The 25,829-nt window shown below is 32.1% G+C and overlaps 1 protein-coding gene across 2 annotated transcripts; it reads right to left on the bottom strand.

The window, feature by feature from the left end:
• On the bottom strand, positions 1 to 24,428 carry LOC148273704 (royal jelly protein-like protein). Of its 2 annotated transcripts, none has more exons than XM_088238333.1 (7): positions 24,324 to 24,428; positions 20,583 to 20,896; positions 18,879 to 19,060; positions 13,464 to 13,628; positions 10,358 to 10,526; positions 2,410 to 2,594; positions 1 to 431 (listed from the first exon to the last, which is right to left on the bottom strand). In XM_088238333.1, the coding sequence occupies exons 2-7, from the start codon at positions 20,782 to 20,784 to the stop codon at positions 72 to 74; spliced, it is 1,263 nt and encodes a 420-aa protein (XP_088094459.1). In that variant the 5' UTR covers positions 20,785 to 20,896; positions 24,324 to 24,428; the 3' UTR covers positions 1 to 71. The 2 variants fall into 2 exon arrangements, with proteins under 2 accessions (XP_088094459.1, XP_088094458.1); XM_088238332.1 differs by having other exon boundaries at positions 20,583 to 20,793.
• Between the last annotated feature and the right edge of the window lie 1,401 nt (positions 24,429 to 25,829).

Raw genomic sequence — 25,829 nt, 5'->3', positions numbered from 1 at the left:
TGAATTTTTCATTATTGTAATTAAAAGTTCTCATTTTGTTTCATGATGAATTCACAATGAGAGTATTATGTTTAATATCCCCCCATGTTATTGCGGTCACATTTTGTCCCTTTAACTAAATCTTTGACTTTGGCGGAGAGGATCCTGAAGTTGACTTCTGACGCGTTTCTGCTTTGGTTTAATATTTTCTGGAGCCGATTGGTTACCGCCCAGAACTCTTGTTCTCCCGCGTAATTGGTGACTACCTTCATCCCACTTGGGAATTGGAGAGTTGTCTGGTTCTGAGAAACGTAGTGGAAATTCTTGGGGGAATACTGCTTAGAAGAATCCCAGCAGGCGATGGCCGTCTCGGTACATAAGCCAAAGAAGAGGATTCCATTGCGGTCCATGGCTTCCGCTATTGTTTGTGAAGGACGCCTTCCAGGTAAAAGCTGTAATCAAACATGATTTCAATATTATCAATTAATTTTATGCCTGCTGGGCAAACCTATAAAATCCTGAAAAGACTTTAAAATAAAGGCTGGTCAAAACCGAGGTTTTGTCACAAAAATGGCTTACATTTTGCATCTAAGAAAAAAAATACTGAACTGCTGATGTGCCTTATATTGATATTAATTTCTGGTTCATATAGTTCCATCTTTATACTTATTTTAATATAATTTTCTGGCGGTTTCTTATAATTTAAAAAATACATATGAATATGATTTAGTTTTTAATAATGATTACACAATTTTCTAAATTTATGCAACCTATTTTTACATCAATCTCTGTTAAAAAAAAAACCTGCAGACAGGCCAGTTTCGCGGGTTTTTTTTTTATCAACATGGATATAGGTAATAAATAAAATATTGAAAAATTAACTTTTGTTTTCAAATACCGAATCATTTCATAATTCCGATTGACACCTTCTTTATAACTTAGTCATATTGTAAATTAACATATTACAACAGATAAAGAACACAAATATTCTCCATCTCTGTTATAATATATTAATTATTATAATTTATTATTTGAATTATTATAACAATATAAAAATATATGAATAACAAATGTGGTCGAAGATGAATTTCATTTTACTAGCTAAAACACAAGAGATTCTAGTTATTTTTTATTATTTTAAATGCGTATTTAGTAGCAATTCAGAGAATCCACTTTTGATAACCATTTTAACACTTTATTTTTAATGTAAAAGATTTAGGTACTTTTTTCTATAAAATTACATTAACCCCAATAAGGGAGTTCTATGTTTTTGTTGTTGTTTTATTTGTTAATAGCCTATTAAAACTAATCCCATTTAGAAATATTTTTTTGTAAAGTATTATCAGCGCTATGATTTTTTTAAGTTTCGTGATTTTGAAATTTTGAAACTACTCCACCTGTGACTTCTCTCTACGGTGAGTTGTACTGATTAGTGGGTTGACTTTCCGGCAACCAGAAATGAATCCCAACAATCCGTCATAAGTTGATTTCAGAGAACTAGTGACGTTGTTCAAAGTATTTTATTTTTATCAAAATTATTTTGATAAAAATAACTACTTATTACAGCATTTTGAGTTTGTCCAAATGTTTGTAGACAAAAGACTGGATTTCACCCCCTATGGAAACGTTAAAACTAGCAAATTACTACAGAGATGGAGATCATTTTAGAGAAGGGTTTTTTTACTGAAATCGATATATATTTTCTCACTCTAAACAAATTTAAAGAAAATGCTTGAACCTTAGTCGAAAGTCATCATTATAATTTAATCTAACTGTACCTAACTAATTTTTTTTGAGGAAGGGCTGATCTTGGTTTACTCCGTATGGATCCACCGGCGTAAGGATTTTTAAGTCCGGGTAAACAAAAACTTTTTCTGTTATATTTTTATTGTTTCATTATTATTGTAATACATCGTTTTTTTACGTGTGGAATGATGCGTGGTGGCTTTTTAAATGTACTTTTTTTTCTATTTTTTTTTGACATTGTATTAAGTAATGTATAGAAAACTATATTTGCCATATAATTTTGGTTTGTTTGTAAACATTGTACTTTTTTTGTTATAATGGCTGTTGTTTTCTTTTAATAAATAAATAAATTCGAATAGAGATTTCGGTTCTTTAACTTCACTAAAACAAACAGATGGAAGAATTGAAGAAATATGGATGTTCAAACATAGGCAAAATGATGAATGTTACACAGTGTGAAAGTGGCCACTTAAACCAGCCAACGACAGGTCATAAGCCTTGTAAATGCCCATATTACCTTCTCTAAAATGTTCTCCATCTCTGTTGTAATTTGTTAACTACCTATAATTATTATTATTTTTATTTATTTTTCATACATTTCCGAGAAGCTTTGCCGTACAATCAAATGCTCTAATTTTTTTCTTAAAGAAAACTTTTTTTAAAACATGGTTTAGTAAAACTCACTGTGAATTTTGAAGACATGTTTTTGTTCTCGTTCCAAGCGTCTTCATCCAGCAATGTGGAAGTGTTGACCTTTCCTTCCGTTACAGAAGTCAGGGGGTGGTAGTAAACGTTCCTTGGTTCTCCATTTTCCTTGTAGGGAGACAAAGCAATTCCAACGATGCCATCTTCCAACTGGAAGTTTTCACCTAAATAATGTCAATAAAATAAATCGTATGAGTGTGTTATTCATAATAATCTGATGGAAATGCATCAACTTTTTTCACAGTAAATTACCATACCAACTAACATTAATTAATAAAATAAGTTATATTTATGTATGATGTATGATAGGTGCACAAATGTCGAAATCCGTGATGCGTGTAAGGCTGAGACATGCATTATTGACAGAATCAAGAAAGGGGTGCTGCGTCTGTTTGAACATGTAGAGCGAATGGACAGCGAAAGAACGGCTAAAAAGATCTACGATGCAAATGTTGATGGATGCAGAAAATGAGGAAGACCGAGAAAGACATGGCACGATCAAGTCCATCAAATACTTGAAGATGGACATGTCAAAAGTAGGAATAATCGGCGTGCTTGCATGAGAAGATGTATGAATGTAGAGGAAGCGAGGTCTGTATGCCAAGATAGAGTGTTATGGCGTTCTATCCTCTCTGCCTACCCCTACGGGGAAACGGCGTGTTGGTTTGTTGTTGTTGTTGTTATTCTATAATTACAATGGAAAAAAACGAATACGGTTTAGTCAATTCAACCTAATTAAGGGCTTTTCTTATAAACCTGGTATAAATTCAAAACAAAATTATCTATATTCTTTTTTATCTTGGTGTCATGAAAACGACTCATTTTTTAATATAAATACATAATTTTCTATTAAATTTACAAGAAACATAAATAAAATCGTTTTCAATTATTCAATCGACAACACAATTTTAATGAACGTGGAGACGATTCGAGATCTTGGGATACTTTTTGATAACAAACTTAAATTCAAGCATCACATTGGTCACATTTCTAAGAAAGCGCCTAAAATCTGTAGATTTATTTTGCAAAAATCTAAACTATTCAAAAGCCCAAAAATTGCAATAACATTGTATAAATCATTTGTTCGTAGCTTGCTTGAATTCTATTCGATAATATGGTCTCCTAATTATAATATTCATATAACGCGGATTGAATCGGTGCAACGTAATTTTTTAAAATCGTTATTATTTAACAACTATCGATCTAACAACCCAACTTATAATGATAATGATTTGTATGGAGCACCAATATTAAAATCGGAAATTCTTCATGCAATAAACACTTCAGAAAATAGAAAATCTTGCGGACCAGATAATTTTCCAGTTGAGGTATTGAAGCTCATCAATGACGATAATATTGACTACCTGCTGAGGTTATTTAATGCTATTTATGACACAGGGGTTATCCCCCAAGACTGGTTGAGATCTACTTTTGTGACATTGCCCAAAAAACAGCACCCAAAAAAATGCAGTGACTACAGACTAATAAGTCTGATGAGTCATATACTGAAATTGTTCCTTAAAATTATACATGCGAGAATTCGGAATAAATGCGAACAGGATCTGGATGATACGCAGTTTGGCTTTAGAAATGCCTTCGGTACAAGAGAGGCTTTATTAGCTATCAATGTTTTGCTGCAGAAATGCCGTGATCAGAGAAAATAGATTTTTGCATGTTTCATAGATTATGAGAAAGCATTAGGCAGGGTAAAACATTCTAATTTGGGTGGAAATGTTGAGGGTGTGTAATATAGACACCAAAGATCAATTGTTTATCCAAAACCTATACTGGTACCAAACAGCTGAAATCAGACACGGAAACGAAATATCTGATGCAATACCCGTTGTATCATATCCCCTTTGCTTTTCAACTTGTATTCTGACTATGTTTTTAAGAAAGCGTCAAACAGCAATGAAAGAGGCCTGAAGATCAATGGAGTTGTAATCAACAATATCAGGTACGCCGAAGACATTGTTTTGCTGGCGGATACCATTGCCGATCTTCGGGAGTTGTTAAATAGTGTGGATGCATTTGGCGAACAACTGGGTTTAACAATTAATGTTGTCAAAACAAAATGGATAACATTTGGCCGCCTTGATAACTCCGCATTTTCTCTCAAATTAAAGGGTTTTGACATTGAAAAGGTGGACAAATTTAAATATCTCGGCAGCATTCTTACAGAGACCCTAGACCCAGATATAGAAATAAAATGCAAAATTGAGACAGCAAGAGCTGCTTTTAATAAAATGATATCCCTCTTCTGCAATGCGAATCTCAACTTTAAAATAAGGCAAAGATTGGTATAATGTTATGAGTGGTCTGTATTGTTGTATGGCTGTGAGACTTGTTCTCTGAAAGTGAACACTATGAATAAACTGGAGGCTTTTGAGATATGGTTGCATCGCAGAATGCTTAAAATATCTTGGACAGACCTTATAACGAACTCAGAAGTCTTAAGTCGAGCTAGAACGAACAGAAAACTCTTAACCACCATAAAAGTTCGTATAATTTCATATCTGGGGCATATAATGCATGGAGAAAAGTACCACTTGCTTCATTTAATTTTAAAAAGCAAGAGGTCACAGAGGGGCTGGAAGAAGACAGATGTCCTGGCTGCAAAATATACGGGCATTTTCCGGGCAGCCCCGGACAGGGAGACTTTTGCCAGAGTGATTGCCAACGTTGGGGATACCTTACAGGGCTCTAAGAGAGAATATTATTTAGAATTGGATCAAATACTTTCATAATCAACTGTTATGATCGTCTAGAATACTTTCACTTTAGTTTAGAATTCAGAAGGATTTTGGCTGGTTTGATATTCTTGCACAATTTAATATTTAACTGTATAGATGCCCATGATATTCTTGCTCAGATTAACCTTAATATACCTCATCGTAGCTTGCGTACCAATGCTGTCTTTGCTGTAGGAAATTGTAAAACCAACATCGGATTCTTTTCTCCTCTGCCAAGGATCCTCAGAACAGTGAACAAAATCTTATTAAACGGTACTGTCGATGTGTTCCTACAGCAAATCAAGAAGCAAGCGGTGTTATCACTCCTGATTCGCGATGACACGCTTGCCATGTCCGCCTAAATTATGCCATAATTATACAAATTTAAATAGACTAAGATTGTTTAGATTAAGTGTTATTATATAATATAAAGTCAATAATGCCAATCTGTTAAGGCTTTCATAAGCCTATTGATTGACTTAAAAAAATAAAAAAACAAGTTACGCTTAAGTATAGTGGTAAAACAAGGATGGAATATCATACTTATTGTACCATTACACCTAGGCGTAATTTTATACCAGGTTCATAAATAAAGCCCCTAAATGGGATAAACATATTACCAAATTATTTAAAAGATTAAGGACAGTTATGGGTAGCATGTTTAGAATAAAATATTTTGTACCAATAAAAACATTAAGACCTCTTTATCAATCATTACGTACGGTATTACCAGTTGGGGCTTTTCTTGTAAAACCAACATTAAAAAAATTCAATCTTTACAAAACTCGGCTCTTAAATTAATTAACAGATCAGCTAGAATTGATAAGGAAGAGGTACCCGAACTTTTTAAAAAGCAGGGGTGCCTGTCCATAAATGCCATTCTATGGCTCAAATTTGTTACTAGATACCGATTTGATCATAACTACCAGAAAAGGTATATACACACACACAATACAAGGCTAGCACAACGTGAAAGCTTGTCAGTACCGAGGTATGTTAACAAGTATGGCCAAAGAACACTTTATTTTACAATTACTAAACTTTTAATAAAATTCCTAAGCAGATCTTAAAAGAAAATGTTGATAAAACTTTCAAGGAAAAAATCATTAAATGGCTCATATGTAACAAGGCTTTAAATTGATTATTATTTTATGTTAACAATCATCTATTTATTTTTTTGTATATAAATTTTGTGTAAAAATACGTATGCTTTTAGTTATTAATAATGTTTATTTTACTTTTTAAAATTATATAGTTTCTCTAACGTTTTTCTTTGTAAAGGAAAAATAAAAAACCTGCTGACAAGCTGGTTTCGCGGTTTAGTGGGTTTCATTATTTTTCTTTTTATATTTTTCTGTTCATGTTTACCTTCTTAAATAAATAAAAAATACAAAAAAAGTGTTTGGGTAATGCAATAATGTTCTAAATGAAAATCCTCATGTTTGGTTTCCCGTCTTTCTATTTACTTTACATAATTTGTCATTCCATCATCAGTGTGGCCATATGTGAAATAAGTGTAGTCGTATGCAAAAAATAAAAATCCACAAGTAGAATTCTTCTATAGAAGATTCAGACTCGCGGCGTGGAGAAGCGCTTATTTAGCCCTTTTATGGTCAAAAGGCTCAGAATCTCAAAAAAAAAAAAAAATCAAAGTTAATTTTGATTGTGATAAAGTTGATAATGAACATTGTGTTCAAACATTTTAACTGCATGCTGTTTTACTCGTGTTTAAGATCACGAGAAAAAAATAAATCATATGCATTCACACTCATTTATGAGTATCTGAATGAGACGGACGTAGTTTAATACTCCAACTAAATCAGTTTTCTAATTGTTCTCATAACATCTTGAGAAGTACTAAAGTGCTAGAACAAGTATTTCTAGCGACGCTCTACTGTTTTTTAGTGCTAAGATTTGTGCTACAACCAAAAGAAAGTCCACAGTGAGTCTTTAAACTTTTGCAAATTTTATCTAAAATATTTCTAAGCGGTGACAGCGGTTACTTGTTTACGATTGGCCCATCTCACGTTGGTTATTAGTGAGGTCACTTTCTCCAATTGGCCAGAAATAAGTGAGGTCACTTTTCTCTCATTGGAGAAAACCCCGTTGACGGTTTGAGCTCATAGTATATATATATATATATATACTATGAGCTCAAACGATGTTATATTATACAAAAGACACAGTGAAGACGTTGAGAGCATACTACTATTTAAACACCCTAACTAAAAATTCGTTATTCTAAGAGACTGCAACCTACCAACTTAAAGTGGTTATCAAGTGACAATGGTATTACAGTGAACGAAGTTGAAAATGATCGTGTACGCGAGATCCTTGATATGATGAACTTTCTAAATTTGTATCAATATAATTATATTAATATCTATAGTAGTCATCTCTTAAATTTTGTGATATCAGACCACACTAATATTACAACTGTTAAAATTACTGACCCATTATTACCTGTAGATTTTTATATCCCCCCCCCCCCTATTATATATTAAGTACTGTGTATCGTGTTTTCTATCCAAAGTTTAAGAAACCACATTAAACTTCCAAAAAAGGTATTTTGAATCTATAAATAACCAGTTAACAAAATTGGTCGTTTTTATGTAACAATAACATTGAGCAATCTATAGAAAAGTGGTTTTCATATTTTTTAAATGTATAAATTCTTACATTCCATCGTTTATAACCAAGAATAAAACTTATCTAATATGGTTTGCCGATCTTATAAATCTAATTCGCAAAAAAACAAATCCAACACAAAAAATTTAAGATAAATCATTTAGCAGAGGACTACGTTCACTTCATCAAAACTAGAAAATAATGTGAGAACTTAGTAATATTTTGCTTTAGATCTCACATTAATAACCTAGAAAATACCGCCACGAATTCTAAAAATCTCAAATCACAATGGTAACGAGTATCCACCGCTAATGTATTTAGATGGTCAAATTGTCTCCAATATGGAAAAAAATGTAAATCTTTTTGCTGACTTTTTTTTAATGTTTACGAGCAAGATATACCCTACAAAAATATACTCCTTACAACATTAAAAACACTTAAATATTTATCCAACTGTATCGTAAAATATGCGTCTTGCAAAACTAAAATACTTTCTCTGGACATTAATAAATCCACTGGACTAGATAACATACCTCCTATATTTTTACAAAAATGTGCTCACGTAATTGCTGGACTACTCACTAAATTTTTCAACAATTTGCTTACCTCTGGAAAATTTACTCTTTGTTGGAAATCTAGTTACATTACCCTTATCTTGAAAAGGGGAGATGAATATAATATTAAAAACTATCGATCAATCTGTATACAGTCAGTACTTCCCAAAATTTTTGTATCCATCGTATTGGACAAAATATATCCAGAGATTCTGAAATTAATAGACAAAAAGCAACATGGGTTTGTTAAGGTTGGAACAACGCAACTAACTTACTTTTCTATCAGGTCTGATATTCCGGACGCAATTATAGCGCAGTATACCGCGTTTTTCGTACTAAATACGCGTTATAGCGTGCTGTAAATACGTTCGCAATACCAGCCCAGAATTATATTATAAAAAATTTCCCAAAAAACACCAAGTTGATAGCATATATGAGTATACGGATTTCACAAAAGCTTTTGATAAGATCACACATAAAATTCTACTTAAGAAACTTCACTCAGCGACCTTTGCATAAATGGCTTGCTAGCTATTTGGCTAACATAGAATTATTCGTTTTAAAAAAATCATGAACATCTCGTGCCATCCCCGATTGTGGTGGTCCGCTTCAGGGAAGCCATCTAGGAACAGCATTATTCCAAGTTTTTATAAATGATATTGTTGAATGTTTTATTGATGTCGAATTTTCACTTTTTGCTGACGACATTAAGATCTACAAGGAAAAACCAAATGAAAATGACTGCTATCATTTAATAATGTTTAAATATATAAAAAAACCTGGTGTGTATCTAATAATTTGTTTTAAATGTAAATTATTATCTTTTGGCAGAAGTAAATCTCCAATTCTATTTCCATATTTAACTGGAAAAAGTCAGAGATTCGAGATCTTGGCGTCATATTTGACTAAAAACTTGACTTCATAAGCCACATCAACCACATTACTTCTAAAAGTACGAAAACTTTGGGTTTCATTTTTAGAGCTATAAAGTGTTTTGAATTAGTTAAAATAATAAAAGTCTTGTATTAATCCTTAGTTAGAAGCCAATTAGAGTATAATTCTACTATATGGTCTCCTTTTTACCAAATTCACATAAACAATGTTAAAAGAGTTCAGCAAAAATTTTTGAGATTCATTAATTTCCAGTTGCATATTCCCATAGAAAAAATTAAGCACATGTCTTTGAATTTACCTACTCTGGAGGTTTGCGGAACAATAACAGACTTAATATTTTTATATAAAATCGTTAATTCTAAATTCGATTGTTGCGAACTCCTGTATTTAATAAATATTAATATACAAACACGTAGAACTAGACAAAATACTCTATATTATTGTCACCCTTCTCAAACCAACTTTCTTTGTCACTCATATATACCTACCGCGTATACACAGACTAGGAAATGAATGTACCTCTCATATCGACATTTCTAACTCGAGTCTCTGTGAATTCTAACCATCTCTATAAATATTTTATTATCTTCTATAGTAACGATTAACGATTAATTTGCAAAAGCTACTTATGCTAATGATCTGCTGTTAACTCATTTTATGTTCATAATATACCAACTTTTTTATATCATTTGTATGCTGACGTATATATAAATTTTTCTTCTTATTTTTCTTTTTCTTTTTATATATTCATCTTTTAGTATTGTTTTTTTTAAAATATTTTTGCAGTACTGAACTCATTAATATTTTATCATATTTTGTATTATAAAAGGCACTTGTACCATTTGATAAATAAATCAAATATATCCTTCAGGATGCATGGCCAAGGCAAAGGAAAAGGGAAAAATACGCTATATATAAGCGTTTTCTACGGCCGCGAGAGCTTTCAGAATAGCAGAACTGCACACTCTATTTCATTTTGTCGACAATGCTTGTCTCGGTAGAAAGTTGGTTTATATATATTTTGTTTTTTCAATATGTCAATAAAATAAATAATGACTCTCAAACAAGAATTTGTGTATACAAAAAAATAATCTTAATAGCATAGTTTATAATCTTTACCTGCAACTGTAAAGTTCACTTTTGTAACGTCTGGCTTGAATGTATCGTCGGTAACTTTCCAGATGGTATCATTTAGTAAGCTGTATACAAGAATCGAGCTATTGTATGTATCGGTTATATAAATATTGGTATCATGACACCCCCACTCTGGATCTTGGACATCCACTACCTAATCAACAATTCATACATTATATAGTAAATAAGGCTAGCCCTAAAAATAAAAACAAAACACAAAATAGCTTAATGCATAAAGTAGCATTGCCAACCCATTTTTGTTTCGGTAGATCTATCGATTTTGAGAGCAATCTACCGATCTACCAAATTCGATTCAAATTCCACCGATTTTTAAACATGTATGATAAATAACCATATCAAAATAAAGCCTTTAGAATCATTTTGAAAAAAAACAGATACACGAGGGTAAAGTCGACGGTAAATGAAATGAAATTATTAACATCTAAACAAAGAATATTTTACAATACAATGATATTTGTTCATAAAATTATAAACTCTAATAAAAAAACAGAATTTTGGAAAAAAAATGATCGGAACCAGCATGAACACGATCACAATACTAGAGAAAAGAACAAAATTAGACTTCCAATTAGGAAAAGGGCAAAGTCACAAAATTCAATTTTATTTAAAGCAATTAAAAAGTATTACGAAATGGAAAAAAATATTTATGAAGAAAAAAACATATCAAAATTTAAAATATGTGATAAACAATTTATAAATTAAATATATTTGCATTGTTATTATTAGAACACACATAACAATATGTATGATATGTGTGCCCTACTTTAAGATTAAAATAATAAAATTAAAAAAATGGTCTTATCTGTGAAATTTTAAACAATTGCGTTGTCTATGTATTTCCATATCTATGGCAGTCATAGCGACATGGCGGGTTTTGGAAAAAGACTAATCAGTTGTCAATTTTTCGACACAATAGCAGCTACCCTCCCCCCGACTTTTAGGTGGACAACAAATCTAGAGGTTGGCAACGCTGGCCACCCATCCCCCCCTCGACCACGATACTTGTTTTTTTTTCCTTTAAAAGGGCCTTTTACGAAAACATGATAACATGGACCTTAGACAAGTTACATGCATTTATAAATTATAATAAGTATATAAACAACAAAAATATGAAGGACAAAGAATAAGAAAATGTATTTTAACATATATATGGGTTGATCTTGAATCTACTTGAGTCTACCGAAATGTACCGATTTATTTTTCAGGATCTACCGATTTTCGCTTGATAGAGGTTGGCAATGCTGGCATAAAGGGTTGAAATTTTATGATTAAATGCCTGGAAGTATAAAGAATAAAAGAAAACTTCAAAAAAACATATTATGGTTCTTTCAATATATAACATAAATTTATAAATTAGTAGGTAAGGTGATCAGTTTTATTCTTCGGGTGCCAGTGGAGAAACAGTGAAATATTGCAATTTTAACAACCTTTTTTTTACAATATTTGAGTTTGTCCAAATGTTCATTGACAAAAGACTGGATTTCACCCCCTCGGGGGTCATTAAGATTAACAAATTGCAACAGGGATGGAGAATACCTTAAATAAGGGAATATGGAAGTTAAGGCATTTACAGGACTTATGACTCGTCATTGGCTGGTTTAAGTGGCCACTTTACTCACTGTGTAACATTCACCATTTTGACTATGTTTGAACATCCCCTAAAGAAATATGGATGCTCAAACATAGGCAAAATGGTGAGTATTACACAGTGTGTAAAGTGGCCACTTAAACCAGCCAATGGCGGGTCATAAGCCCTGTAAATGCCTTGACTTCCATATTCCCTTATTTAAGGTATTCTCCATCCCTGTTGTAATTTGTTAACCTTTTTTATGCTTATTTATTATTTTTAAAAACCCGTATGTCTTGTTTGGCTGGTCATCAAGCGCTTTTTCAGGTTGATTTTAAATTTGACTTTAATAATATGTATAAAATCAATACTTCACGTCCACTCTGAGAGGAATCGAACCAAGGACCTCAAGAATTTTAGACAAATGCGCCAACCGCTAAACGACACGGCGGATTCTCCACTCGGTTTCCTTATTTAGGACATTTACCTGAGAGCAGTTATCGATTCAAAAACATTTGTCTGGGACTTTGGTTTTATTTCACACCCAGAACTGTATTTTTCATCCACCTGGAGGTAGAGAAAATTATATTCATCAAGAATAAATAAGAATATTAAATAAGGCTGAACTTTCCAAAAATGACAAACTGTTAAAGAGATGTTTGGTGAAGTGCGCTCACACCTATTTATACCGCCCCAGAATGTGGTAGTAATATTTAATGAAATCATTATAATGCCTTTGTTATACGAGAATCAGTCAAAAACTAATGCCTCTGATTTTTTTCTCGTTTTAACTAATAATAATATAATATCCATCCATCTCCACAGTTTTGGTCCATATTTTTACAAGGGCATGTATTCCATTGAGATAAAAAGCACAAACTTTTTAATAACCCAGTATTCAAATAACTGTCATCACACTGCCTTTACTGAGGAAGATAATGAGACAGTTCACTTGTAATTATCTGACGATCACCACAAATGATGTCATAAACTCGCTGAATATTTCACGGAGTCTTTGCAGTCAACGGCCTGCCGCTCCGCTTTTCATCAGCCAATAGTGTTTGTTCTTCAGCTTCGTTACAACGGCAAACCCATTGTCTAACAGTGCTGACATCCAATGTTGTGTCACCGTACACATTTTTCAGTCTATCATGAGTGCAAATGGGCGTTTCACCTTCTGCATTTGAAAATTCAATTACAGAACGCTGTCTAATACGAACATCAATGTTGGCTATTTTGCGACTGCAGTTCTGCCTCCTGTGAACGCAGAAAGTTACTACTGCAGAAGATTGTAGAAGAAGATTTTAGGAATAACGCCAAATTAAAAAAATTTACTTAACTAACTTTATTTGAGTAGAAAAATAGGAGGCATTCGTTTTTGACTGACCTTCGTACAACAAAGTGTCCTCAATATAAAGCTCTTACGACAGTATGATTTAGGACCTGTTGTCCTTTAACTAAGATCTGACTATATTATACGTATAAATAATTTCCAGCACTTACTACTGAGGACAGAAGATAATCGGTTCCAACAATATCAGGACTAATGCGATACCTAGTGATGAGTTCATCAGTTTTAAGATCGAACGCCAAAATTTGTGGCTGGCAAAGTATATTTTGACCAATTTTTCCTGTGTCGACAACCCACAATCGAGAACATTCGTCAATCTGAAAAAAAATAACATGTTCATTGAATTTTAATATTTATGTAAATACAATTACAAAATTATTATCAGCATAAAAAAAAAATTATACAGTCTATACCGACTTGATTAATGTTGAACAAGTCAAATATCATTTTTAAGTTTATGTTTCAGTGCCATTTATACAACGGTGTTAATCGATAATATCAATCAAACTTCGTGGTTTAGTTAAATTACTTTATTTATTGACCATTAAGCGCTTTCGCCTAAGTAGACATCTTCAAGACCATTCTTGACCCTACTTAGGCGAAAGCCTTCGTTTTTCAACAAACCCCTTAACGGTCTTCGGTAAGACATTTTACCTTTAGAGTATATGGATGTACATACTCTAAGGTTTTACCACTTGCCATAAGGATCATCTTTCATACAAAAAGTAAATAAAAATAATATTTAGTGACTATTATTTATATGACAGACGCTCTATGATATATGAGCTTGCCACTTTTTATATTTTGCGGCGGTCGTTTCATAAAACTTTGCGAAGAAAATAAAGTTCATAGATGAACATTCAAAAGCAGTAATTATTCAATTATCGCCACATGTTTTTGACAGCGAGCGCTTTAGACTGTATTTTTTTATATTTTATTTGTTAACTAGAGACCAAAAATTCAATATATTTTTTTACCAGTGACCGGGTTTCGTCGTGACCGACATCGTCAGACTGGTGGGAGACTTAACAAATTTCTATGTTAAATACAAGTGCAAGCAGGGGTTGTAAATCATGATTTTATATTCTGTATTTATTTATTTTTTATCTTAAAATTGCGTGATCATTCACTTATTTTTTGCTTTTTTTTTACATCTTCTAAATATTTTTTTTGAAAGCATCAATTACATGTACTTTTTTTTCGCTCCCTATATCTAAGTTAGTAGTAATTATTATTATAAAACCACGTAGAACTATCATATGATTAATTGTAAAGGATCTTTACCGACAAGCCATATTCATTGGCTTGGTGAGTCCTGTAAAAAAAAAAAAAAAAAATGACAAAAATGTCTTAAAATAACTAAAATGTAATATTGTATGTAAATGTAAAATAATAAAAAAAAAATTAAAAAAATATATAATTATGTAAATAAAAGAATTTAAATTAAAATCATTTAAGTAAAAGGTAATAACAATTATAAAATAATTATAAATAAAAGTAGAATAAAACTATAAAGTATTTTTATTATTATAATTAAAATGCAGTTCCACCAAGAAATGTCAGTAGATAAACTCAATATATTAAGAAAATACATATGTGAATGCTTTTTTATTGATAACTAAACGTCTCCTCAGCGTCTAGATTATACAAAGTGTTCTTTAAACCCTGTCACATCCGAAACCACGGTGATCAGTATGAGCAAGAAGACATATTGACACATTTAAATAAATTTTTAAACGAATAAAATTAACAAAAATAAAATTTTTAAAAAAACAAATGGTTGCTTACTTCTGCAGGGGAGAAACGAGGAGGGGGGAGTCTGATACTCCGTCAACCGCGCGTTCGCGCCCCCCTCGTTTTTCCCGTGCAGAAGTAAACAACCATTCGTTTTTTTTTTTATATTTTATTTTTATAAAAATTCTTCGCTTTAATTTTTTTTTATATGCTTATATGTCTTCTTGCCCATACTGATAATCGTGGTTTCGAATGTGACAGGGTTTAAAGAACACCCTGTATATTAAACTATAGCCACTTTTAAATCAATAAAATAGCCCATTACTCTGTAATAATTCCGTATGTAGCTGTATTTTTGTACAGACGTCTAATTTGTTATAACTCTTGAATTTAATCATTTTATTTTACTTAATTCGCGAAGATGTTATTTATGAAAGAATTCCGCCGGAGAAAAATAAAGATTATTTCATAATAATGCTCAAGTAAATTCAAAAATATTTCGATCAGAAAATGAAATTGTCTTAATTTTGATGAGTTTTATTTGTCTAATATTGTTCAGACAAAACCATAATTTTAAATTAGAAAAAAAACATTGAAATAAAGTGGTAATACATACGTATTAAGTGATATTTCGCTCTAAATTTGTTGCAACAAAAAAGGAAAACATTTTTAAAGTAAATATGGAAGTCTAGGCATTTACGGGGCTTATGACCTGTCATTCACTGGTATAAGTGGCCACTTTACACACTGTGTAACATTCACCAGTCTGCCCATGTTCAAACATCCACATTTCTTCAACTGTTCCGTCTGTTGACTTTTGTGAAGTAAAAAAGCTTAAACCTTTATCACGCGGGTGAGATTCATCCGGCTGAACCAATTCACTTACAAGGCAACGCCTGAAAACAATTTTCCAATTTTTGTACTTCTTCCTTTACCAGTTAGTTAATTTAACAATGTTTTGAGTATGTCCAAATGTTTGCAAGCCCTGTAAATGACAAAACTTCCGTATTCCCTTCTCAAAAACGTTTTCCATATCTTGTGCAACAAATTAAAATCTAAATAACTCCCTAGGTAGGAAATCCAGCCAGTTTGCAAACATTTGGACACACTCAAAACATTGTTGAATATTTGGCATCTTTAAACGTTCTCTGGTAAAACATTTGACCACCGTGTATTTTCCTTTTCCGAAAAAAAATCTAAACGTTTGGATTCAATAAATGATTTTAAACTTCCTCAAATCCTTGCCCTATAACGTGTTGACTGAGAAGTTTGATGTTTTACATAATTATTTTTTTCATGCCGTCTTTATTAAATAAAATATACACATTATTACAATATTAATACATTATAAAGAAAACAAAGTATTAAAATATATTTTGTCCCGATAAACTATCCCGAGGACTACTGTGGCTTTGCATCATTTTGGAACAATTTCATAGTAATACATTCAAGTTTCCTCTCAAACATAACCATAATACACGCTTCACGTCTAATGATGGCTTGGTAGTACCAAAAGTATGTAATAAGTATGGAAATAGAACTCTCAAATATTTAGTACCTTGAATTTTTAATTTATTACCAAAAGAACTTAAATTTAACTCACATTGTAACAAGAGCAAAATAAGAGAGTGGCTACTCGATCAAGAGTTTATATATGAATAGTAGCTTAGGTGTAAATATTTTATTTTTTCATATATTTTCTTGTATTTAAAAAATAAATTTATATATTATTATTTGTATAAACATGTTTATTCTGATCTTTCCGGCTGTTAATTTTTATATGTTATTCATTGTTTTTATAAATGTAAATAATATTATTAAGTCAGTATAAATATAATCTTCACCAACAAGCTACAAAAAGTGGCTTGGTTGGATTTTAGTTTTAGTAAAAATATAACAAGTGAATTTTTTTTTAAATTGTAAAAATGTATAATTATGCTATTAAATCAAATAAATCAGTTCAGTTTTAATAATAGTTTGTTATCGGGTGCTCAGACATTAGTTTTAAATTATAATCAAATAAAAAGAGTACGGACATAATACTGTATACGTATAAAATAATGAACATACGAGGGTTGTGTAAAAAATACGGTACTCAATTTTTTTTTCAGGTTTATGGTATTTTTTATTTGAACTGAAAAATACATCATTGGAAAGCTTAATTTCTTAACTATTTTTCAACATAATCACCAGATTTTTCAACGCATTTTTGTTGATGAATAATCAACTTTTGGACTACAGCTTCAAAGAAGTCCGCCGCCAGTCCGTGGAGGAATTTGGTGACCGTCCTGCTTGTTGAGTTTATGACTCGAGGGACCACAATAAATTCGGAAAATTTTTGCGAGACCTTGAAAAAACTCAGAAGACCCATCCAAAATCGCCGGAGAGGAAGACTGACGAAAGGCGTTAGACTGCACCACGACAATGCGCGCCCGCACGTCTCTCGCCAAACCAAGGATTTAATCGAAAATTTTGGCTGAGATCTCGTTGAACAGGCTCCCTACAGCCCTTTTCTTGCACCGAGTGACTTCCACTTGTTTCCAAAATTAAAGCAACACTCGGGTGGACTACGTTTCGAGACTGATGAAAGAGAGCAGGAAGCGGTCACCAAGTTCCTACACGGACTGGCGGCGGACTTCTTTGAAGTTGGATTTCAAAAGTGGATTAGTCGTCAACAAAAATGCGTTGAAAAATCTGGAGATTATGTTGAAAAATAGTTAAAAAATTATGCTTTCCAATGTTGTATTTTTCAGTTCAAATAAAAAATGCCTTAAACCTGAAAAAAAAAATTGAGTACCTTATTTTGTACACATCCCTCGTATATAATTTTGTTTGATAATATCAACATTGTTAACTTCGGAGTTTTATCAAGAAATATTTCCAATATAACGTCATTTTCATTATTTCCCTATCTGTGAACGGAGAACTGGATTGGCACTCTAATCAAGAAGGCAAGTTGATCAGTCTGACGTTTCAGATACTTATCCGGAGCTGCTATTCCAAACGCTCTTGCCACTTTTAGCGCGTATTTAGCATGTGAATATGCGCTATAAAAGCTTTTTCTTCGGCCGCAAGAGCGTTTGGTATATCACCCCGGAACGACAAAATATTACCGTTAAAAACCAACGTTTACCATATCCCATTAACCTTTTATACGACGCGCGACGACAGAGTAGTACACGTATACAGGGTGGTATCAAACCCTGATACATCCGAAACCACAATGATCAGTATAGGCAAGAAAACATATTAGCATATTTAAAAAAATATTTAGAACAAAGAAAATTTTCAAAAATAAAATATTTAAAAAAACAAATGGTTGCTTACTTCTGCAAGGGAGAAGTGAGGGGAGCGCGGCGCGGTATCAGACTTTACCCTCCCCCCTTTTCATTTCTCCCCTGCAGAAGTAAGCAATCATTTGCTTTTTTGATATCTTTTTTTTAAAAATTTATTCGTTCTAAAAAAATATTTTAATATGCCAATATGTATTCTTGCTCATACTGGTCATCGTGGTTTCGGATGTGGCGGAATTTAATAAACACCCTGTATAATACCAGAATAATTTATGTATTTAGAAATCTAATATTTCGTATTGAGAATTAGTCGCATGCCACAAGAGTATCGTAATAACGTTCATACGCTGATAGATAAGTCTTCCACGCCGCTTTTATAAATGCAATATGTTTATTATCTCAATTAGGTTTGCAAGACGTAAATCAACGCAAAATATATGTCCTATAAAGGGGTAACTGCTTTGAAATTGCATACTTTGTACAACACATTTTAAACACCGTTTTGTTTGACATAATATTAATATGCACATCACAACTTACTTTCATTCTTAAAACAGAGGTGATACCGTCACAGTTTGTCGTCTGATTGACGTGCCAGGAGTAGTCAGGGTAAGGGCGCACCAACGGTCCACCTTCTCCCATCTCTTGAGTCACCACCCCCAAAGTCATAGGGCGTCCACTACCTAATCGGGGAATGGTAACGAAGATTCTCCGCTCACCATCTGGTATAAAATAATAATTAATGACAGGTCGATAATGGTTTTGTTACATTAATAAAATTGCTGCTGCGTGCTAATTTTGCCTGCTGAATCCGAATATACCATCAGAATAAATATGTATTACTTTATAAATGGATGCCCAATTTCAAAAAATACCCAAGTCTTTTTTTGTAGTTCTGAGACATTTCAAGTTTGGGTGTGTATTTTGATCCTGAAATGTTAAATGACAAAATTTTGGACAAATTTTTTTCTTCTTTATTTTAAGATAAAAAAAATACCAAATTGTTGCATGTTTAGTTACAAAAGAATTGCTTGTAAAAAAGTGGACTTAAGCCTGAGGTCAGGACTTAGGGATTTTTTAAAAGTATTTAAAGGACTAAGGGATTTTTTCTCAGGGAAAAAACTCTCGGACTAAGAGATTTTTAGGATTTTTTGAAATTTAAATAATATTTTTTAAATCATTTTCAAATACAAAATTTGATATAAGTAGTATTTATTGAAAAATTAATTTGGTAAATGTGTAGTTCACAAAATGCTCTACACGGCAGTGTTGCCAACTCAAAACCGATAAAATTGGACTTAGACATTTTTTTAAAATTGGGCATCCAATTGCACGTTTTACGCTTTTCAAATTTTTGCAGCCGCTTTAAAAAAAATGTCTTGACTAAAGGTTCCAAATGTTGAAAATACATACATGCCTAAAATATTAGGCATCTTGGAAATCTTACAAATTAAAAAAGCGATTCATAATAAGAAAAAATAATAATAAATAACCAAATAAACAATATTTCTTTTAGTCCACTCTTGTCTAGTATTAAAGATCGTATCCATCTCACTTCACCTTTCCAATATTTAAAAGAACAACATGACAAAAAGACTTGACTTATACTCATATGATCCTTATAATGATGTAATATTTTAATAATCACCGTTAAAATAAAACAGGATAAAATTCATTCATTAAGTATACCTTGATAAAGAAGCTTATGTGGTATAAATAAATGGTTAAAAACAAAGTTTTTTTAATATTTATTTTATTATAATTAATAACCATGAAGTTAGCGCTTCATTTACAAATTTTATTTTTTATTTAGATAAATAACTGTTTTTATTGGTAGTACCGGGTAAATGTAAAGGAACTTTTTTGTTTCATATTTATTTTAGACATATTTTTAAAAAACATTTAAAATATTTCCCTTAGCACGGGAATATTATTGATAAAAAAATAAAAAAGCGTATATTGTAAAATAATAGACAAATAATTTAAAATACTGTTCTTATTTATACTTTTCGTTCTCTATTAGATTTTTTTAACGTTTGTTGTTTGCGTAAATGTAATTTATCCACTTTAGACATTCAAATAATCCAAATAAAATATATCGTTTTAAATATGTATTGCACACAATATTGGCCACATAGCTAATTTCACACAAATAAGTCCTAGTTTTAACTCCATAGCGCTGGCAGTTATATTTTTCTTAGGATATAATAAATTTATTTGTAAACATTTATCAAAAAGACTTACTCGGTTCATAGTGTACATCAACATCTAGAATAAAAGAAGCCCCCTTTCTATACTCTCCGGTTTTCGTCATATTTAATTTGAATTCTTCACTGGGAAAATAAAATTCCATGTCCTTCCATTGTCTCGTGACTTTGAGGATATCCTTCGGGTAGACGCATTGTAGGAGTAGGAAAAACCCTACCAGCTTGACAACATCGTTCATTCTTGGAAACTGAATAAACCATTAAAAAAACTGTCTTCAAACTCATTCAATTGGCCCTACGGGCCTCAGTTGATCGGCCCTTCGGGCCTCGGTTAATTTGGAACTCGGGCACCTAAAACAATCGCCGCTTTGGGCCTCATAATTATCTAAATGTCATAAAGAAGAATCTGTCACTCATAATACTGCTACCAAAACCACAAAATTTACAGGCACGTACATTTCATATCTACGCAAAAAAAACAATTGGTGACCAATAAAAATTTAATAGTGATGAATCTGTCATTTAAAATATTAAGAGTCATTTTCATTTAATCGGCCCTGTCGGCCTTAATGAATCTGTCCTTTTGGACTTATCAAATCGGCCCTACGAGCCTTCTGTCCTCTTGACATTCATCAGCCCTATGGGCCTCAATCGATCGGTTCTCTGAGCCACGGTTAATTAGGATCTCGGATGCGCTATGTAATACAGATTAAAATCAGTATAGCAGATTAAAATCAGCTATAGCGCCCTTGAGGTATTATATTACGAAAATGGCGCTTTATAAATTATTTATAATAACAATAAAACATATATTTTCTTTAAGATATAACTTAATAATAATGTTCAGCGCGTTTGCCTACCATCCAAGAGGTCTCAGGTTCGATTCCCGACCTGGTTGATATGAAATATTTATTTAAAAGGGTGTTTTCACACTAGAATATTTCATGGACCCTTGACTGGTACGTGAAGCGTAAGACTGATTGTATACCTTCATGTAACAAAAATGCTTAAGATATGCTGCGATCGGTGTACCAATGCAGTGCAAGATGCACCATTAGATGCGGAAAGGGAATGATGATGATGATTTTTCATAGAGAAAACTTTATTTTACTAAGTAGATAAAATTATGGATAATTGTTAATTTCCTATTGTAATACGGATTACGATATCCTTAGCATTTTTGAAATATGATATACTTGCAAAATATTACAAAAGGTAAGATAAACAGGCGAATCAAAAATATAATTCAATGTGCATGGTTCATTTATTTGTTGTAATGGCAATAGCCTGAGCTCTGATACAATTTTACAAAGCTATCTTCAGTTTTCTTTAAAGTATAATTGAATTTTCTGTGCGAAAATGTGTATATTTGTATGGACATTATTTAAAGTATCATAATTGGAAACCGAATGAATGTGTCTACATTTTTTTTTCCATAACAAGATATATTTTCGTTCTTGTGATTTACCCAAATATTAAATTAGGGGGCATTTTCAACGAGTTTTAAATAACTCACTATTAGAAAATGGGAATCAAGTTGGGGTAGAGTGGGATTCGAACCACGGACCTTTGATCCGTGAGTCCGAGACACTAGCCACGGGACCACAACCCGATTGTACATAAATATTCTATTTTGAATACATAAAATTCAATTTTACTTTGTGGACAATCAAATAAAAACTATACACGTAATTTTATTATCATAAAGAATATAACTATGTTTACTTCCTATAGTAAATACGGGCTCTGGGGTGCTTTTCTGAACCACTCTCGCGGCACGAAAAACAGTTTTTCTCGTCATAAGTCATAAGCAGCACATTTAGTATTTGAAAACTTTCGAAATCCATACTGTTGGGACGTAAAAATTTTATTGTCGGTCAAGAATTTAGTGAGCCTATCTTTTAAAATTAGTTCAAATATTTTAGAAAATACTGGGAGTATCGAGATAGGCCGGTAATTAGAAACGTCTTTTTTGCAGTCATCTTTATGAATTGGAATTATTTTAGCTATCTTCAGTTGGTCCGGAAACATACCACACGACAATGATGTATTAATGAGAAATACCAGATGTTCAACTAGCTCATCTTTACAGATTCCAAGGACAGCAGGAGTAATGCCATCTAGTCCTGGGGCAGCTCGCTGCCTAAGTTTTGAAATATTTTTAAGAATTTCTGATCTATGTGTTCTTTTTATATACATTGAATGCATGGCTTTAGGTTCAGTATAAATTGTATTTTTGTCATCTGGATAAGATGTAATAGCTCTAGACAAATTACATCCGACAGATAGAAAAAAAATATTAAACTCTTCACATATCTGCTTTGATTCTTTAATCTCGATATTATTAACTTTAAGACACTGAATATCTTTTTTTGGATTTTGTGGACTGTTTGTAAGAATCGTATTGATTGTTTTCCATGTATGTCGAGGATTATAAATGTTTTGTTTAAAGATGTCGGAATAATATCTGATTTTGACATATCTTCTGTAGTTAGTGACCTTGTTTCTGGCTTTATTTTTTAAAAGAAAAAGTATATCATTTAAAGGATCTTGTTTCCATTGCTTGAAAATCGAGTTCCGTTCTTTAATAAGTAAATCTAGTTTTGAATCAAACCAAGGTGTATTACCTTGACGACGGTTGCCCATTTTTTGACTGGGTTTAAATTTACAAACTCTTAGACTCCTATTGCTATCTTAAAGTAATCAATAAATGCATTGTAATTATCATTTATATTATTGCTTGTGTTAAATATAAATTTATGGGTTCTGAGATATGACTTTAACATGATATTATTGATTTTTGGGTTCACAAATACTGCTTTAGGTAGTCGATTGTTTGAGTGTTTTTTAAGGCTATTTTGATAATCTAGAATAAGTATGTTATGATCACTTAGTGGGTTGTCAATATTTTAAATAGATATAGATATGTTTTTCCTATTTGTAATTATGTGGTCTATTAAGGAACTACTTTCTTTTGTTACTCTGGTAGAAAATGCTGTGTTACAAATGTGAAAGTTGTAGGAGTTGAGGATGTTAATATATTTTAGTGCAATATCGCTACTCTTAGAGACATCTATGTTAAAATCTCCAAAGATAAGGGTGTCTAGTTTATTTTTGTCGAGTATTACTTCAAAAGTATCAAAAAAAAATTGCATGTTAGAGTTAGGTTTTCGATAGAAGGCATAGAGATTAAAGGATTTAGTGTTTTCTGCTAAGATTGATACACCTAATATAGCAGTTTCACTGCATTGCACTTCAATAATTTTATGATTTATAGAATTGTGGACGTATATAGCAAGTCCTTCGCCTCTTTCTCCTACACGTGAAGCAAAATTTCCACAATAATTAGTTAAGTTGAAAAACTGTTCTTCACCGTTTCGTTTTCTGTACGGAAATTGGGTTTTAATTTATAAACAAAAGGATAAAAAAAATATTTATTGTGAATAAAATAAATAAAATAACATAAAAACTCTAGTACCGATACCGCTCAAATTGAAAAAAAGGATCAGGTTTAAAGAGGGATTTTTTAAAATAGATACATACTGTTCTGTAAATTTTTGAGACATAAAAAAATAAGTTATATTCAAAATGTAATTTAAGTTAGATTTGGAGTTTTTTTATGTATTTGCAACATTTTAGATGAACGAAAAAATCCGCTTTCAAAAAAATGGTTTTGCGTGACACGTGTAGGTATTGCATAATATTATGTTTCCATTCAAATTGGATATTTTACATAATAAATCGATAGAAATAATGCATCGTTTGTGATCTTTCTTACCTACGAGTACTTTCTTCTTAATGTGAAAACTTTAATGTCTAAACAGATAACAACTCTCACTGAAATTCCGGCTAAATGCAGAATATATTCGACTCGCTGATTATTAAATATTTATTCGGAGTTAACCCTTTCAGACCATATGCGTGTTCTAACGAACACTCACTTTACGAGTTTATTTTTCCCGTGATAAATTAAATAATAATGTCGGGTTTTTGTTTTCTATTTGCTGGTATCTTCCCTATGGCGTCTATTTTTGTTTTCTAATTGCTAGTATCTTAACTATGGCGTCTACTTTTATCCGCTAGGTTGCAATACGTAATCCCGCCTAAAAAGCATTCAAATTTGATAGTTTGACTCTCGTTAGTCATTTCTTCCGTTATTTGCATTAGTTAAGGTCAAATGACAACTCGCGTGTGACCTAATATGCTTAAATTGATGTACTTTTCATCAATATTTTCATCGTAATTTTTATTTTTTATTATTTATGGTATTTATTTATTACCCATACTAATAAAAGAACACCTTTGAAACCTAATACTTGTGTTCAAACTAACACTTATAACTTCTAAAATTCAGGGAAAAAAACAAAAACAACTTTAATTTTCCAACAATCCTCTCAAATCAAATATTTTTTTTATAACTGCTAGATTAATTGGTTACCGAAGTTCACGGTACAAGTACCTTTTACCTATGTTTTTGTACATATGGTATTTCGCGAATCGGTAAGATTTACAAAAATCAAAATAAATTTACGATTAGTGAACATAAAAAATAAACTTAGATTTACAAAGTATTATATTAACCTATAATTAGAAAATATAGACAACTATCAAGAAAAAGAAAGGGAAAAAAAATCAAAAATTAAATAATTATCCAACATTATTAAAGTAAAGAATCAGTAATATAATGGGCCGAGCTCTACTGTCTGTTGCCCAAATGTGCTCCTCGTTACGAGCTTAGGTCATGGGCCAGGAAGCAGAGCATTATGCTCTGGCAAAAAGTACCTGGCCAGCACTATGCGAAGGAACTGATAAAAGGGTTCTCGCAAAGGTTTGCCTTCGACCTAATAAATCTCAGCCGAAATCAGAGGAGAATTATCACTAGAGCCCGCCCAGGGCACTGCAGACTAAACAAACGCCGCGCTAGAATGAACCTTTCCGAAACTTCTAGGTGAAGGTTCTGCAGTGCAGATGAGGAAACACCCTCAGTATACACATTCTATGTGAATGTGATGCTTTACATCATAAAAGGAGCCTCATCCTCGGGGGACCACTGAGGATATTAAAGAGCTCGCCCCCTGCCTAATAGCCCGATACTTTACGGATCTGGGCTTGGAGGGGGAGATTTAGTAAAATGTTAACTCTCGCCTTTCAGACAGTAGCCAGGCTTGGAGGGGGAGATTTGGCATAATTTAAACTCTCGCCTTCCACACAGCAGCCAGGCTCTTTATAGACCTGGGCTTAGAGGGCGAGAACTATTCACGGCGACCCGTCACAATAGATCTTC

Source organism: Micrasema longulum, unplaced genomic scaffold, assembly GCF_059751315.1.
Source record: "Micrasema longulum isolate JH-2025_06_02 unplaced genomic scaffold, ASM5975131v1 h1tg001863l, whole genome shotgun sequence".
Classification (NCBI taxonomy): Eukaryota; Metazoa; Arthropoda; class Insecta; order Trichoptera; family Brachycentridae; genus Micrasema; species Micrasema longulum.
Note: the sequence above shows the minus strand (reverse complement) of the source record. Positions and strands in the feature narration are given on the sequence as shown.

Coding starts and splice junctions, on each gene's coding strand:
- LOC148273704 (XM_088238333.1), bottom strand. CDS start 20,784: ATGAACGATGTTGTCAAGCTGGTAGGGTTTTTCCTACTCCTACAATGC. Junction 19,061..20,582: donor TGATGTACACTATGAACCGA/GTAAGTCTTTTT, acceptor ATTTTATACCAG/ATGGTGAGCGGAGAATCTTC. Junction 2,595..10,357: donor AGTGAACTTTACAGTTGCAG/GTAAAGATTATA, acceptor GACATTATTTAG/GTGAAAACTTCCAGTTGGAA.